General features: G+C 35.3%; 1 protein-coding gene across 2 annotated transcripts in view; it reads left to right on the top strand.

Annotated features, from left to right (window-relative positions):
* Positions 1 to 17982, top strand: part of LOC149795655 (VPS10 domain-containing receptor SorCS1-like) — a 145702-nt gene that overhangs the window by 4880 nt on the left and 122840 nt on the right. For both annotated transcript variants that reach the window (XM_089965498.1, XM_089965497.1), the window contains exons 2-3: positions 14408 to 14472; positions 17438 to 17531. In XM_089965498.1, coding sequence (XP_089821624.1) covers positions 14408 to 14472; positions 17438 to 17531 — 159 coding nt within the window. The remainder of the gene's footprint in view (positions 1 to 14407; positions 14473 to 17437; positions 17532 to 17982) is intronic.

Genomic DNA, 17982 nt, shown 5'->3' with positions numbered 1-17982 from the left:
GACGTAATCTAGACAAAATCTCGGACATGTTTTGCTAGGCTTTATATAAATTTTCTCTTCAAAAGTAGTTAATAATAGTGCTGTGAAGAAAACAAAATTCCAGAAAGTTGGAACAAGTTGGAAGCTTTGTGGGTCTGTGTCTTTGCATGTTCATATCAATTTTTTGTACAGCCGTAGAATTATAAATCCTGTAATGTACTTAGGAAAGGACTTAGGTGACAATCATATTTACAGAGTTAACATAATTCAGTAAATTGCTATCCTTATTTAGCAGTCTTGAATATAAAACAGAAAATTTCTGACACACAGGAAACCACAGTACATTTATATTAAAGGATATGAACTGTATATCCTCACATATAAGTCCAAACTGAAAACAGTGTCTGATGTCATGTAATTTCCTGGCACATCAGGGTCTGTCTTTTATTCTACTGATTACTACCAACAAACTACATTGATTTTGATATTCCAGCACATTATGCAGTGGCAGGTCTTGGTCTGTGCATTTTCATTTGGACTCTACTTACATAAGGGTATAACTGGTATGTATTAGGATTTATAATGGCTGAATGGTGCCAGATCCAAGGAAGAAGAGTCTTTAACTATTTTAGCCATCCTTTATAAATTCAACATTGCATGTACATATTATTATTATTATTATTTAATGAATATTGAGATATTTCATTAAGGATTGATTTGAGTTTGATCAATGTTTATTATTTATGCATTCTTTGTGTTTTAAACAAAATTGATGATAATTTGACTTGTAGAATATTTCCTTGTGTAAGTCTGTGTCCAACTACAAACAACATAGATTCTGATCTGTTGCATAATGTGCAAGCAGATCAGGGTCCAGGTTGTTTGTTCTATTGATTACTACTAACAGATTGCATCAGCCTGGATCTACAGGTGCATTATACTATGGCAGATCTGGGTCTGTGCAGTTTGCAGTTGGACTCAACTTATAAGTAAGTATAGAGTAAGTTATAGATTTGTGGTTGAACATGATTTACTGAAATACTCCATCAGAAGATAAGTAAGTCATAGATATGGTTGAAGATAGACTAATACATGTAGATTTACAATATATAGTTGAAGATGGGCTAATACATGTAGATTTATAATATATAGTTGAAGGTGGGCTAATACATGTAGATTACAATATGTAGTTGAAGGTGGGCTAATACATGTAGATTTATAATATATAGTTGAAGATGGGCTAATACATGTAGATTTACAATATATGGCTGAAGATGGGCTAATACATGTAGATTTACAGTATATACTTTAACATTCTGTTATAGATTTTACTACTGCATTTTTTGTATATATCTTGACAGATATCATTTATTACAAGAAAAACTCAAACAACTCAAAGTTTATATTTGCACTGCAGCCATTTACTTTAAGGTTACAATATTACTCCCATGTTAAGTCCAGGTAACCAGCCCTTTATATTCATAGAAAAAATTACGGTGGGTTTATTATAAGGCATTTGAGATCTCTGAGTGACAGAGTGGTTTAAAATGTTCGCTGTTATGGTTCAATGCCATCTCACCTCTGTCTGCATGAGTTCGAGTCTCTGGCTCGACCAATGTAGGTACATGAGAAAGCTTGCCAGTAGCTTCCTGTGGGTTGGTGGTTCTTTCCCCAACAGGCTGCCATGTTGTGCTTAAAAATGGCATTGAACCTTATTACAACAACAACAACAATATAATAATAATAATAAGACATTTCTTTTCTCATGCAAACATTTTCAAAAATTTGTTAAAGTTGGGGGGTGTCTTATCATCAAGCACAGGCATTTCATTGGAGATATACAGTGTATATATTGTATATGCTAATTCTCTTATGGATGACAGAATTTAGTTCTGTTTGTGTCAAGTTTCAGTACAAGGATTTGAATCATTTCCATCTCATGTAAAAGTTTATAACAAATATATAAATCATGGACCTTGTCAGTGACTTGCAGAATTTATAGACCAACAAGACATCTTGAAAATGTAAATTGTTTTTCACAACAGTGACTTTCTCCAGTCAAATAAAACTCGTACCAGTACTTGAAAAACCCACTTGTTTCGTTACCCTTATAAGTGGTGATTTGATACTACTACTACTACTAATAATAATAATAACAACAACAACAATACAAATAATAACTTTATTTAAGAGGTTGACACATTTCTGGGAACACTGTGGCCCTTTCTTCACTTACATAATTACAGGAATATTTGTACTGATTTATTAAACACTCCTCACTCTCTCTCTTTCTCTCTCTGACCGCTCTGGTGGCCTAGTGGTTAGAGTGTCCTTCTCGGATGTGGGAGGTTGCGGGCTTTCGAACCCTGACCAAATCATACCAAAGACTTTAAAAATTGTGCTAACAGCGGCCTCGCTTGGCACTCAGCATATAGAGGTTAGTATTAGGAGCAGCATGATGCCCCAGTGCTACACATCACTATAAACTGTCACACTGCTGAAATCGTAGTGATATGACTGAAAAATTGTTAAAGCTACGTTAAAAATCAAAATCAAAATCATACACTCTCCCTCTCTCTCGACACAAACATTTTGGTTACAGGTAACACAAAAACTGTATGGTTATAACATGGTCTTTAAATGACCAGAATCAGGAGTTGCACTTCATTGGGCAGGTGTGCATTTTATTGTCATATTTCATGTTTATGTGCAATTCCATTTTATTTCAACAGTTTATCCATTTCTTTGAACTAAATCCAGATATTTTTTCAACCAAAAGCCAGATTGAGTAAATTAGCAGAATTACATTAGTGTAATTTTCAAACATGGAATCTAATTTTAAATTTATGAATAAAGATAGATTAAAAGTTTGGACTTTATGGAGTTGAAAATATTGAAATACATGTTTGAGAAGTTTTATAACTCACTAGGTGCCCCAGGTGGCTAGGTGGTCTAATGCCCCAGGTGGCTAGGTGGTCTAATGCCCCAGGTGGTCTAAGGTGGCCAGGTGGTCTAAGATGCTTGCCTTTACCAATCACTGCCATCTTACCTCTGTCTGCATGGGTTCAAGCCTCTGGCTTGGCCAATGTTGGGTATGCAAGAAAGCTTACTATTAGCTTCCCATGGATTGATGGGTTTCCCAGCAATTTCCTGGGTTCTTTCTCCCAGTGATATTGGCTGCCATGTATAGCCTATCATGTGCTGAAAAATGGCACAAAGCCCACACTACAATACAACTCTCATGATTGCAAATGTCTACATACCACATATTCAGTGTTGACATGAGTTATTATTAAACTGCACATGTCTATTTCTGTCTGTTACTTGGTGGTTTTAAGAGTGATTCAGCATGGCCTACGTAGATAAGTCTTGCCCTTGTATTTGACCTTAAAATAGTTGTCAAGTTCATTGACAAAAATATATTGTTTAGAAGTCAAAAAGACAAGTTGCACTAAATTTTTCACTGGTATTTTAATGTAGGAAATATTTGACTTAATTCCAAGTATGTTATGTATGCTGACTGGGTATTAGCCAGAAGGTAAAATAGGCAGTATACTGGGGACCCCCTCTATGCCTTCTGAAAAGTCCCCATGTCTGCCTCTATGACTTGTTGCAAATTTCCAGTGAAACTGGTATACAAAATTTCATCATTACCCACTAATATTCCACTTTTAAAAAAAATGTTTCACATGTGATGGGATAGTTTGTAAAAAAAATATTTCAATACATATTGAAAAGGTTTACATTTTACACTATTGTATCTTAAAAAAGACACTTCTCATCACAGAAATAGTTTTGCAGGAGGCAGGTCTGTATACACCCTTTAATTTCTCAAAGAAATTTCTAAATAAATCACTGTGAAAAGTATGCAAATGATTATTTAAACAAAGTTTTACTCTAATTGAGTGCAAAATGGAATAAATCCACCTTTATAGATAATCTACCATTTATCATGGACTGGTTCAGATTTCTTGTGTGTATCCATTTAGTGCAACAACAAAAAAGGACAGTATATCAGTCCATATCAATGTAAAGTGAATTTATCATCTCGATAAACTATGTTTTAGACAACAGGCTTAAAAAAAGTCAAGCAGCTTTTGTAAGCATAATTTATCTTACATGAAATGACCTGGAATTTTAATTTTATGAAATGCAGATACAGTATATGTATTATGCATTAAAAATACCAGACAACAGCATCTTTCATAATGATATTAGGGTCTCCTGGTGGCTGTGTGGTCTAAAGCACTTGGCTTTACCTATTGCTGCCATCTCACCTCTGTCCATGTGGGTTTAAGTCTTGGCTCAGCCAATGTGAATATGGGAGAAATTTTGCCTGTGTTTTCCTGTGGGTCAGTGGTTCTTACCCAGGTTTTCCTAGGTTTTTCCTCCACCAATTATAGTGGCCACCATGTATAGCCTAATTGCTCTGAAAATTGGTGTTTAAACAACAGCTATAAATTTGTTTTGTAAGTCATTAATTATTATTAACTATTATCTACACATTCTATATAAGGGATATTTTGATACCGTCTGTCTGTGACCACATCTTTTTGTAAGCCGCTAGGTGGAAATTAATCAAATTTGTCACATAGGTTGCCAGTGTGGTAACCATACTCCTTTTCATGCCAATCTGACATACAGTCCAACTTCTCATGATGATCACCTTTATTCAATGATCACCTATCATATCCTGGTGAATTTCCATTAGAACTATTTTTATCCTGTTACAAGTGAATGACCATATGTGATGGCAGATCAGGATCTGTGTTGTTTGCAGTTGGGCCAGATTTGTAAACGAGCATAAATTATACAATTAATTGATACAATGACACTGTTCCTGCAGTTTTAGAAGAGATTCAATGACAACACAAAAAGCTGAATTGTATCCTCAATTTAATCATTAAAAAAGAGAAATAGAATTCTTTTAAAGATTGATGATCAGTTATTATTTTAAAAAAGTAAAAAACTGAAGGAAAATGATATAAAAAGGTGCTATGTTGTTTCACAGATGATTGGGTTGATGTTTATATTTTTGTCTGCACTGGATTGCAACAGATGAAAACCAAAATTCACTTACAGAGTACACTGTAAATATAGCTATCTGAATCTTTAATTAACATTGTCACATGTTTATATGGTCTGGGTGTGTCTATTGGGCAGTATATTGTCACATGTTTATATGGTCTGGGTGTGTCTATTAGGCAGTATATTGTCACTTATAAGTCAAGTTCAGCCACAAACAACATAGACCTTGATATGCCTGTTATGTATTTTTAATTTAATTATTTGTTTGTTAGCTTTTAATTTTTTTATATTTCATTACATGCTACTGTAATGTAAATTTGTATACTGGACTTGACCTTGTCCAAAAGTGAGTTAATTTCTGTTTGACCTGGTTGACTTTTAATTTTTTTTTATATATTTCATTTATGTCAACAGCTAATCATAACTTCATTATTCTATATGTGTATGAGCTTAATATCAAGATTTTTTCAGGTAAACAAGAAGGAGTAAATATGTTTATCTGTTGTTTTTTTTTATAGTTGCCTATGTGAATTTTACAGGTTATTGTGTTGTTAATAAACAAGACTCATTAGATCAATCTAGAAGGTTATTTTCATTAGGTAATGTTTTTTTAAAGAAAATGCTAATTGTGACCTGATGTCAGGTAGAGAACTGTATAATCTAGTTATTGTGAGGCATTTGGTCAGTCATACTTTAACATCTAGCACTTTTGAGTTGTTATGTTGTGACCAGTTTGAGCTGATTTTTATTTTCTTCAAATTATTGAATTCAAGTGATTATTTTCTCTGGAAATACAAAAGTGCTCTGATAAAATTCTTGGATAAAGACATTCACTGCAATTTGTACTGAATTCAAACCTGGAATAATATTTCTGTGATTCAACAAGAGACTTGACACATCAGCACCATCAGTTTTGGATCTCTTTGGGACTTGAACTGAGTTTTGTTCAGGACTTTTTATTGTTAGGACTTGTGTCTATAATTCTTGGATTATTTTGGGAATTAATTCGCAATACCATAAGTTCTTTTTTCACTTTGTATTTTATGGAAATAAATTATCTGTTAAATTTTACAAAGCTTGTTGTCTTTCTTTCTTTTCTGTTACTTATTTTAAGAGCATAGACTCATAACATGCCAAACATTGAAATTAAAAAGACCAGACGAAGTTAATTTATTAGGATGCACTGAAACCAAGTTAAATGCTAACCACAATGATAATCTATTTCATTGTCAAGGCTACAATAAACCATTACACAGGGGAGGTCTTGCAATATATACATTAGGATTGAAAGTATTTGGATGGAAATTTCTCAAAATAATAGAAAATCATTCCTTGTTGGTTCCATTTACAGGCCACCTACCTTCAGAGCAATTTGGAATGATAATTTTTGACACAAATAGAGATTGTTTTTGCACAGTAGAAATAATATTGTAGGCATTGTAAATAAGAACTAATCGGTACTCAAGTAAGGACGAACTGGGTGGAGTTGATTGAATCGTTAGGTCTTGTCCAGATGGTAAATGAACCCACAAGGGTAACAGAAATATCAAGCACTTTAATTTACCACATTTATACCAACCTAAGAGACAATGTAGCATATGTTAATCAGAGATTTCGGAAACGCTTAATTACGCGTATCTGGACGCCAATTTTTGATCTGGGACGCAGAAAATCACTGAGGCGGTAGTCCTCCGTACGCATGTGTGTGCGGCAAAATTCAAAGACATGCTAGTCCTGCTTCAACCACCTGCTTTGTGGGAAAATGTGTTGATCAATTAGCTGTGCTGATATTTACAATGACAGAATTCAGTGACTGAAAGACCCCAAGATACATACATGTTGCCATTTTATAAGAGTACATAAAAAAAGAACATGATGCAATAGCTGGGCGGCAAGTTCAAAGGCTTTGACTTGCGGCAGGGTGGGAAGATGTAGATATTTACAGTGATTGAATTCAGAGGCAGAAAGACCCAGAGATGTACATGTGGTCATTATAAAAGTACATCAAATAAACAACTTTAGCTTTGTTAATGTATTCATTTCCGAATGTAGCGGAATAAGCAGTGCACGTGACCTCAGAATCAAGACATGTTGAGACTTGGACAAAATGTCATTCGTAAGTGGGTAACAAGTCGCTAAAAATGTAAACTTCGCCTTTTCCTGTTAGGAAAACGAAAACGACTTTGCCCTGTGATTATTTAAGAGGTACATTGACTGACCATATCATATTTTTTTTAAGGCCCCTCGCCTTAGCCCGGTTAGTTCTAGTGCTGTAGCGAAGTGTATTCATCAAGGCATCAGTAGCTAGGCCTAGCTTTTATATCAATTACGTTGACAAACAAACTCTTGCCCATTCACAAGCATTATGTTTTGATAGCTGATTGACCATTAATCCTTGTCCGAGTAAGGTAGCAACTATCGATTTCCTGCATGCTATCCGTTGATGATAAAACTTACAAACTTGTGTTTTAAGATCAGAATCGGTGATCTGGATATATATTAACTGCCTCTTATACACTCTAAAATTAGTTTGATACTCTAAGTGAACCAGTAGGCCTTACGGGAAATAATGGCGGACTTCGCAAAGTCAGGGATGTACCAGTTTATTAGATTGTCTGTTTTCTTAAATCATCGGGCAAATGTATTCAGAAAAAATATACAAATCATTGAAACCAAAGCCTAGATATTATTTTATTAAAGATTTAATTTTAAAATGCAAATTATGTAGGTCAGAAACATATGGGACAATGCTATGTTGTGGAATTCGCGAGATGCGCTTTAAGGTGTAAGCTGTTTTCTGACTTGACACGTATTTGCGGAAAGAACGGTGGAAAAAGCAAATCAGATACTATTTATTTGCCTAAGATTACTACAAGTACGTATACAAATAAATAAACCATAAGTTTGCAATCCTGTCAATGGGCTGTTGTAATGAAGCTATATTATATTGAGTGATTACATTACGAAAACCTCTCCATCTAAAAATAGATGTACTCAACGTCTGTGTTGATTCTGTAGGAAAGAAGGGACTGCAACTTTTGATGGTGGGACTCCGATTTTTACCAAAATGGGAGTCCTGGACTCCTTGTTTTAAAATCCTAGCGAGACCTCTGGTTAATGTACCGCATATTGGCCTTAGTGACCCAACTTTTCTTACAAGAAAGGTAAAATGCAAGTCAAAAAATACACACAAAACTATCACTTAAACATCATTCAAAAATTTTAATGATGAACAATTTATGGATGACCTAAACAAAGTTCCATGGAATTTAATCCAAAATTTTGATGACATTGAAGGGTGTGGGCTGATTCAGTGGATGTAGTCTCTAAACATGCTCTACTCAAAGTACAACAGGTAAAGTATGAAATCAGATCGAATTGGCTTACTACTGAAATCTCAAGGGTCATGAAAACATGAGTCTAATTCAAGGCAGTGAGAAACAATGCACAATATAAAGTATGGAGAAATAAAATATCAGGTTTGATTTTAAAAAAGCTTAAAAGACAGCTTATTATCAGTCAATACTTGAAAACAAAAAGAGCAACTCAAATTCTCTTTGCAAAGTTTTCAATAAACACACAAAGATCAGACCAATAAAATGCACAGACTTCTGTTAAATGACCCCATTGTCACTGGTGACACTGACATTGCAGAAGCTTTCAATGATTTTTGTCATCAACATGGCCAAAAAATTAATAGAAACCAACTTTGAACTGAATAAGTTCTGCACCAGCAAAATCACTAGGGAGTTATGTTTCTCTATGCTACCAGCATCAAATCCCTAGGGAGTTATGTTTCTCTATGCTACCAGTATCAAAACAGTTAAAAAGTGTCTCATTGAACATGATACAAAGAAAGCCACATGACTTGATCAGATTGGTGCACATCTCATAAAAACATCTGCCTCAGGTTTTCAGATAGCATATGTTACATTTAGGCTCTTAAAAAATGCAACAAGAAAAGAATGAAGACAAAAAGCTTTGTAAAATTTAACAAATAATTTATTTCCCTAGAAAAACAAGGTAAAAATGAGAAAAATAACTTATGGTTTTACAAATCAAATCCAAAAATAATCCAAGAATTAAAAATAGAAGCTCAAGTAATAAAAAGTCCTAATGAAACTAAGTTCGAATCCTGATCAAATCCAGAATGGAAGGTGATGACTATGCTTTGGTCACTGTTGTACTGATGTGTCCACAGTTCTTTGTTGAATCACAGAAAAAAATATTCCAGTGTTTGAATTCTTTGTAAATTTTGATAACTGTCCTTGTCAAGATTTAATTTAGAGCACAAATTATTCCAGGGAAAAATAATCTCTTGGAATCCAAATAATTTGAAGAAAAATTAAAAAATTCAGCTCAAACTGGTCACAACATAAAACACTTTGAGTTCTCAGTATTATGACAAGAATGACTATTATTTCTCAATACATTGATATTGAATCTAGCTACAGCGCAAAACAGATACCCGGATGTGTGTCAATCTCCGGTAAGAAGTTTGAAACAATTGCTACTATTTGTCATGTACTCCATGTATGGCCTCGATTTCACTTTATGAATCTACTCTAAGAAAAAATAAAAAATAAAAAAGTTGTTTACTTTAGCTCTTAATGATTTCTGAATCAAGGCCAGGAACTAGGTCAGCATTAGATACAAAGTTTCTATTATTAGTGTTTATGAAAAACAATCAGGTCAGACTGAACTGAATTTCTGGAACATGTCAAGTCCGTTAAATAAAATTACATTACAATAGCATGTAATGGAATAAAACTTTTTTTTAAAACTAACAAACAGTTAAATTGAACAAATATAAATTAAATCAAATATACATAACACTTCCACCCATAAAGAAAATAAAAGATTTATAAAATAAAGCTTTCTTTTTACCATAGATTAATTTTATACATGAGGTTTAAAAAAATAACATAAGAAGAACTCTTATGAATTATACAAAGTGTACATGAAATAATACATTTTTATACACAGTAAGTGCATCTGCTATTAAGTTATCTTTCCCTTGATGTGCTTGATGTCAATATTATATTCCTGTAACAAAAAACTCTACCTTAATAGTCTTTGATTTTTATTTTTCATCTTGCTGATGAAAGTAAGGGGGTTGTGATCACTAAACACAATAATCAAAGAAGGAGCTGAACTTATGCAAACTTCAAAATGTTGTAATGCCAGTATCAAAGCCAAACATTGCTTCTTGATTGTTGAATAACTTTTTTGGTGCTTATTTAATTTCTTAGAAAAATAGCTTAGTGGATGATCAGCACCATTTTTGTCTTCTTGAATCAATACTGCTCTAACTCCAACATCACTTGCATCAACAGACAGTTTAAATGATTGCCTGAAATTTGGAGCTGTAAGAACTGGCATGCTTTTAAGTATGGCTTTTAACTTATTAAAAGCCTCCTGACATTTTTTAGTGCAAAGAAACTTGTTTTCCTTGCTCAGTAAATTTTGCAGGGGTTAAGCAATTATAGAAAAATTGGAGAAAAAAAATTCTGATAGTATCCAGCCATACATAAAAATCACATCATTTGCTTTTTACTGATAGGCACAGGGAATTCAGAGATAGCCTTGACCTTAGCATCTATAGGTTTAACTTGTCCATGTCTCACGATATGTCCTAGAAATGTTACACTAGCATGGCAGAACTCACTTTTGGATAAATTGATTGTCAAACTTGCATCATTGAGTCTGTCAAAGAATTTCCTAATTGTTGTTAAATGTTCTTTCCAGGTGTCATTGTAGATGATGACATCATCGATGTAAGCATCACAGTTATCTAGACCAGAGGTAATCATATTCATTAGTCACTGAAAAGTACTTGGCGAACCCTTCATCCCAAATGGCATCACTTTATATTAATAAAGACCATCTGGTGTCACAAATGCCAAAATTTCCTTTGCTTTTTCCATCAGTGAAATTTGCCAAAATCCTTTCAGAAGGTCAAATTTGGTGACATACTTGGCATTTCTGATCTTATCAATGCAGTCATCAATTCTTGGTGATGGAAATGAATCTGTTTTAGTCACACTGTTCACCTTACTATAATCAGTGCACATATAGAAAGTTTTATCTTGTTTCGCAACAAGTATACATGGTTAATTCCAGTCACTTTTACTGGGCTCTAGGAAATCAGTTTCCAGCAAATACTGAATTTCTTTTTTCAAGTATTCATGTTTGAGAGGGTTCAACCTGTACAGGTGTTATTTCACAGGTTTGGAATTTACAATTTCAACATCATGGAAAATTTTGTTTGTTCTTGAAGGAACATTGGAGATAAGTGTTCATATTCAAATAATAACTGTTTAAGTTCATTCCTTTATTGCTGTTGCAAATGTGAAAGTTTCTGGTCTGAATTCTGAAGATTTTTCACTCCAAAAATCAGTAGAATCTGATGATATTCCTTCACATAAATCTATCATGAGTGAGACAGGTACAACTAAATTAATTGCGTGATTAACCTGGCTATCTCTCTCAATATACTGGTACTCCTTTAATTTATTTAGATCCCAGGAGTACTAATATTATAATTTAACTCATTCATTTTCTTCTAATTTTGTACTGAAGAAAATTTTTAAGAATGAGCAAGAGAGATAGAATTCTATTACTAGTCTCAAAAGTTCTCTCCATTATAGTTCTGTCAAACCATAATTTGACTTTTGACTTGAATTGCTGAATGTCAGATTCAAGAATAATTAGCTGGAAAGTTCCAGACATAAAATTTGACCCTTGGTCAGATTGGACCAATTTGTGAAGGCCAAACTGAGTTAAAAAAAAACTTTACTACAGCTTTTACCATTATCTTAGATTTAATATTCCTCAAAAGAATTGATTCTGGAAAACTTGTTGACAAACACACAATGGTCAACAAGTATTAGTTACCTGACTTGGTCTTAGGTAAGGGACCAACACAATCTACCATTATTCTGTTAAATGGTTTGTCAAATGCAGGAATAGTTTGCAGATGAGCCTTGGGAATTTTCTGATTGGATTTTCCTACCATTTGACAAGCATGACAAGATCTACAGCATTACAAACATCACTTTTAATTTTTGGCCAGTAGAAGTGAGTCCAGATCTTGTGATAAGTCTTATTCATCCTAAATGACCAGCCATTGGCCAAACTAAGAATTTCCTGTCTGTAATATTTTGGAACTGCAATTTGATTGTTGACCAACCACTTGTCACCAGCATGTACCTCAGGTAGGCTCAATTTTTTCATAAGGACCCCATTTTAAACAAAATAACAAACAGTGCTTCTTTGATACCCTCTTATTGATCAGAATGAGGAGTAAAAAGTGACCTCATCAGAAGCCTGACCAGTACATCTGTCAGCTAAAGGATTACATTCCTGATCAACATCATTCTCTAGAGCTTTCTTTGTCATAGTTCTAGTAACTGAACAAGCTTGGTATAAATCAGGGATTTCTTTTTCAGTAAAGATTAAATTTCTGATCCAAACAGGGCTTGAATTCTATTACTAATGATAATAAACCCATACTCATAAAGAATATTTTAGCTATGTGTTAGTTGTTTACAGGAAAAAAATCTATATTCAGGTCAGGTAGAAAATAAGCTTGATTTTGGACAAGGCTATATCCAACATTCAATGTTACATTATAAAAGCATATATTGATATAAAAAATACTTAACAAACAATGCAGATTAAATATTCATAACAATGGTTATAGAAATACCACATCAAACCAAAGACTTAAAAATGCTTGTAGCAACTGCCTCACTTGGTGCTCAGCACTAAGAGGGTAGTTTGAGGACTAGTCGGCCTGATGTCAGGATAATGTGACAGGGTGGGACATGATGCCACATGTCTGTGGAATGTTGCCTCTGTGCTAGACATCACAATAAATTGTCACACTGCAGATATGGTAGTGATATGACTGAAAAAGTGTTAAAGCTATGTTTAAAATCACACTAACATGCACACACACACACACACATGCAGAAATTCCACATTAAATCTTGCTTGAGAAGTTGTCATGTTGTATGAAGAGTTAGTTGTAGGAAAAGCATCATTAAAAGTTGTGGAAGTGATTATTTAAAACAAAATCCATATTAAATGTTTTAGAAAGAGTTAGCTGTAAAAAAAATCAACATTAAATGTAGGAGGAGTTGTAAGAAAATTTACATGAAATTTTGTAGGAAAAATTGGCTCAGAGAATCCATATAAATTTTGTAAAAAGACAGCTCTCTGAGAATCCATATAAATTTTGTAGGAAGACTTACCTCTATGAGAATCCGTATTAATTGTTGTATGACAGTTTATTTGTAAGAAATAAATATTATATGCTGTTGGAAATAGCTGTAAGAGAATCAATATTAAATGGTGTGACAACTCTGGAATTGCCACTGATTATATATATCAACAGTACATGGATGGTGTAAGTTGGGTTGGATGATGCATGATGAAAGTAGGGCTGGATGATGGATGGTGTAAGTAGGGCTGGATGATGCATGATGTAAGTAGGGCTGGATGATGGATGATGTAAGTAGGGCTAGATGATGCATGATGTAAGTAGGGCTAGATGATGCATGATGTAAGTAGGACTGGATGATGGATGATGTAAATAGGGCAGGATGATGTATGATGTAAGTAGGGCTGGATGATGGATGATGTAAGTAGGGCTGGATGATGGATGATGTAAGTAGGGCTGGATGATGGATGATGTAAGTAGGGCTGGATGATGGATAATGTAAGTAGGGCTGGATGATACATGATGTAAGTAGGGCAGGATGATGGATAATGTAACTAGGGCTGGATGATGTAAGTAGGGCTGGATGATGGATAATGTAAGTAGGGCTGGATGATGCATGATGTAAGTAGGGCAGGATGATGGATAATGTAACTAGGGCTGGATGATGGATAATGTAAGTAGGGCTGGATGATGGATGATGTAAGTAGGGCTGGATGATGCATGATGTAACTAGGGCTGGATGATGCATGATGTAAGTAGGGCTGGATGATGGATAATGTAACTAGGGCTGGATGATGGATGATGTAACTAGGGCTGGATGATGCATGATGTAACTAGGGCTGGATGATGCATGATGTAAGTAGGGCTGAGTGATGGATGATGTAAGTAGGGCTAGATGCTGGATCTTATCCTAAAGTTGGAAGTCACTCTAACTTAAGTGATGTAGAAACAGTTGCGCCATTGGTTTGGTCAACAAATCACCATCTTGTCTTTGAAGATGATGTGCATAGTGCAATGATTGGATGTAATTTACCTGGTGTATCTTCTATTGGATGTAATTTACCTGGTGTATCTTTCATTGGATGTAACTTATGTGGTGTATCTTTTATTGGATGTAATTTACCTGGTGTATCTTTTATTTACCTGGTGTATCTTTTATTTTCTCTGTTCCAGACTGTGTTTGTTCTGACCAGACTAAGTTCACCTACTGGGGATATTACTGAGAGCATGTTATGGAGGTAGGTTTTTGTTACTTGACCCTTTTCAGAATTATTTGGATTCATGCAATCATACACCAGACATATATGTAGGAACATAAATAAATTTTATTTCTTTTTCTTTCCAATATGTAAATTATATTACCATTTGCAGATACCCAAGAACTTTTATTGCTTTACAGGTTATCAAGTTGGATATATTCAAATTTCATCTCTTGCTACAAAAATAATCTTCCTGTTTGAATCGGTACTAATACACATTTTGTACACAGAGAATGAGTAATCATCAGACACTGAAAAATGACATGATTAAAATAGGCATGAACTACATGCAGCAAAAGCATTTTCTATCATTCATTTTCACAAACCTTCTGTATGAGTGACACAAGTTGGACATGCTGTTTGTCTCATAACTATAAATAGTGTGCATGCTCCATTAATAATACATTATGCAATTATCTGGTGGTTATGCCACAATGTGACTTTAGAATATACCCACTGGTAAGAAAGAACATACTATGTTATAATGTTGTCTTTCTGTCCATCCATCTGTCTTTTGCCAATTTTTTTTTGCACATATTAAATTGAGCTGTTCACCATCCGCAGTTACCGTTGTGGATTGTTTGCTTTTGGGGTAAGGAAAAACCCTGTTGATATCAGGGTTAAAAGTTTAAAGTTCAAGGTCATTGTTAGTGAAAGAAGAAAAATGGTTGATGCACAATAGCGTGCTGACTACTACGTGCATGAAATACTACCAAACTTTGTGGATGGCTTGCAGTTGGGGTAAGGTATGCAAAATATCAATTTTGGGGTAAAATGTAAAATGTAAGGGTCATTGATTAATTTTTCTTTGTTGGTTTCATTAGCATTTTCAACACACATTGTTGGCAATATCTTGCTGAGGCAATGGAAAGCTCAGTGTCCTTCTGAAGGATACAGAGGTAGCTGACCTGCACTGCTTATGTGGGTGTTGTACATCATCCATCATCCACCCCTACTTACATCATCCATCATCCAGCCCTACTTATATCATCCATCATCCAGCCTTACTTACATTATCCATCATCCAGTCCTACTTACATCATCTATCATCCAGCCCTACTTACATCATGCATCATCCAGCCCTACTTACATCATCCATTATCCAGCCCTAATTACATCATCCATCATCCAGCCCTACTTACATCATCATCCAGCCCTACTTACATCATGCATCATCCAGCCCTACTTACATCATCCATCATCCAGCCCTACTTACATCATCCATCATCCAGCCCTAGTTACATCATGCATCATCCAGCCCTACTTACATTATCCATCATCCAGCCCTACTTACATCATCCATCATCCAGCCCTAGTTACATCATACATCATCCACCCCTACTTACATCATGCATCATCCAGCCCTTCTTGCATCATCCATCATCCAGCCCTAGTTACATCATCCATCATCCTGCCCTACTTATATCATGCATCATCCAGCCCTAGTTACATCATGCATCATCCAGCCCTAGTTACATCATACATCATCCAGCCCTAGTTACATCATACATCATCCAGCCCTACTTACATCATTCATCATCCAGCCCTACTTACATCATGCATCATCCAGTCCTACTTACATCATCTATCATCCAGCCCTACTTACATCATGCATCATCCAGCCCTACTTACATCATCCATCATCCAGCCCTACTTACATCATCCATCATCCAGCCCTAGTTACATCATGCATCATCCAGCCCTACTTACATTATCCATCATCCAGCCCTACTTACATCATCCATCATCCAGCCCTACTTACATCATCCATCATCCAGCCCTAGTTACATCATACATCATCCACCCCTACTTACATCATGCATCATCCAGCCCTACTTGCATCATCCATCATCCAGCCCTAGTTACATCATCCATCATCCTGCCCTACTTATATCATGCATCATCCAGCCCTAGTTACATCATGCATCATCCAGCCCTAGTTACATCATACATCATCCAGCCCTACTTACATCATACATCATCCAGCCCTACTTACATCATTCATCATCCAGCCCTACTTACATCATGCATCATCCAGTCCTACTTACATCATCTATCATCCAGCCCTACTTACATCATCCATCATCCAGCCCTACTTACATCATCCATCATCCAGCCCTACTTACATCATCCATCATCCAGCCCTAGTTACATCATACATCATCCACCCCTAATTACATCATGCATCATCCAGCCCTACTTGCATCATCCATCATCCAGCCCTAGTTACATCATCCATCATCCTGCCCTACTTATATCATGCATCATCCAGCCCTAGTTACATCATGCATCATCCAGCCCTAGTTACATCATACATCATCCACCCCTACTTACATCATGCATCATCCAGCCCTACTTGCATCATCCATCATCCAGCCCTAGTTACATCATGCATCATCCAGCCCTACTTACATCATGCATCATCCAGCCCAACTTACATCATCCATCATCCAGCCCTACTTACATCATCCATCATCTAGCCCTAGTTACATCATCCATCATCCAGCCCTAATTACATCATCCATCATCCAGCCCTACTTACATCATGCATCATCCAGCCCTAGTTACATCATGCATCATCCTGCCCTACTTACATCATCCAGCCCTACTTACATCATGCATCATCCAGCCCTACTTACATCATCCATCATCCAGCCCTACTTATATTATCCATCATTCAGCCCTACTTACATCATCCATCATCCAGCCCACTTACATTATCCATCATCCAGCCCTACTTACATCATGCATCATCCAGCCCTACTTACATCATGCATCATCCTGCCCTATTTACATCATCAATCATCCAGCCCTACTTACATCATCCATCATCCAGCCCTGAGCTTGTTCAACTTATAAGCTATAGTTATTTATTTATATTGTGCATAAAAGACTTACTTCTGTACTAGCTTCTAATTTTGTTTTGTTCTTTTTATATTTTTAGGTCAGCTGACTATGGAATAAGCTTTCAGAAAGCAAACCTCTCGGAGTCATCCATCATCAGCTCTATGCAAACATCAAAGGTTAACAGGTCAAAGGTATAGTATTTCTATACCACTTACTGTTCTAACATGTATGATCACAGGATTCATACTAATTTATATTGTTTTAAAAATCAATAAAAAACTCAGCCAAATGTGTGTGCATGTGTAAATCATGCATCATAGCTGGAACCACCACCTTTCTTAGCTTTGTTAAATATCATCATATTTAGACAAATTCCCTCTTTTTTATATGCCATCCATAAGGCAGAGGTTATTATGTTAATGATGTTGTTCATCTGACAAGCCATCTGTCCCTGTTTCTGTTACCAATTTTGTGTCTGCACAATAAATTGAATTCTCTACTATTTACAGTTACCTAATTTTGTGGATGGCTTGCACTTAGAGCAAGGAAGAACCCAACTGATTTCAGGGTCAAAAGCTCAAGGGTCAAGGTCATTAACTGAAAGAAGAAAAATTGTTCTGCAGAACAGCAAAAGTTCTCCAG

This window comes from Sinohyriopsis cumingii, chromosome 7, assembly GCF_028554795.1.
Source record: "Sinohyriopsis cumingii isolate HCF-2022 chromosome 7, ASM2855479v2, whole genome shotgun sequence".
In the NCBI taxonomy this organism is placed as follows: Eukaryota; Metazoa; Mollusca; class Bivalvia; order Unionida; family Unionidae; genus Sinohyriopsis; species Sinohyriopsis cumingii.
This window is presented reverse-complemented; position numbering and strand designations above follow the sequence as displayed.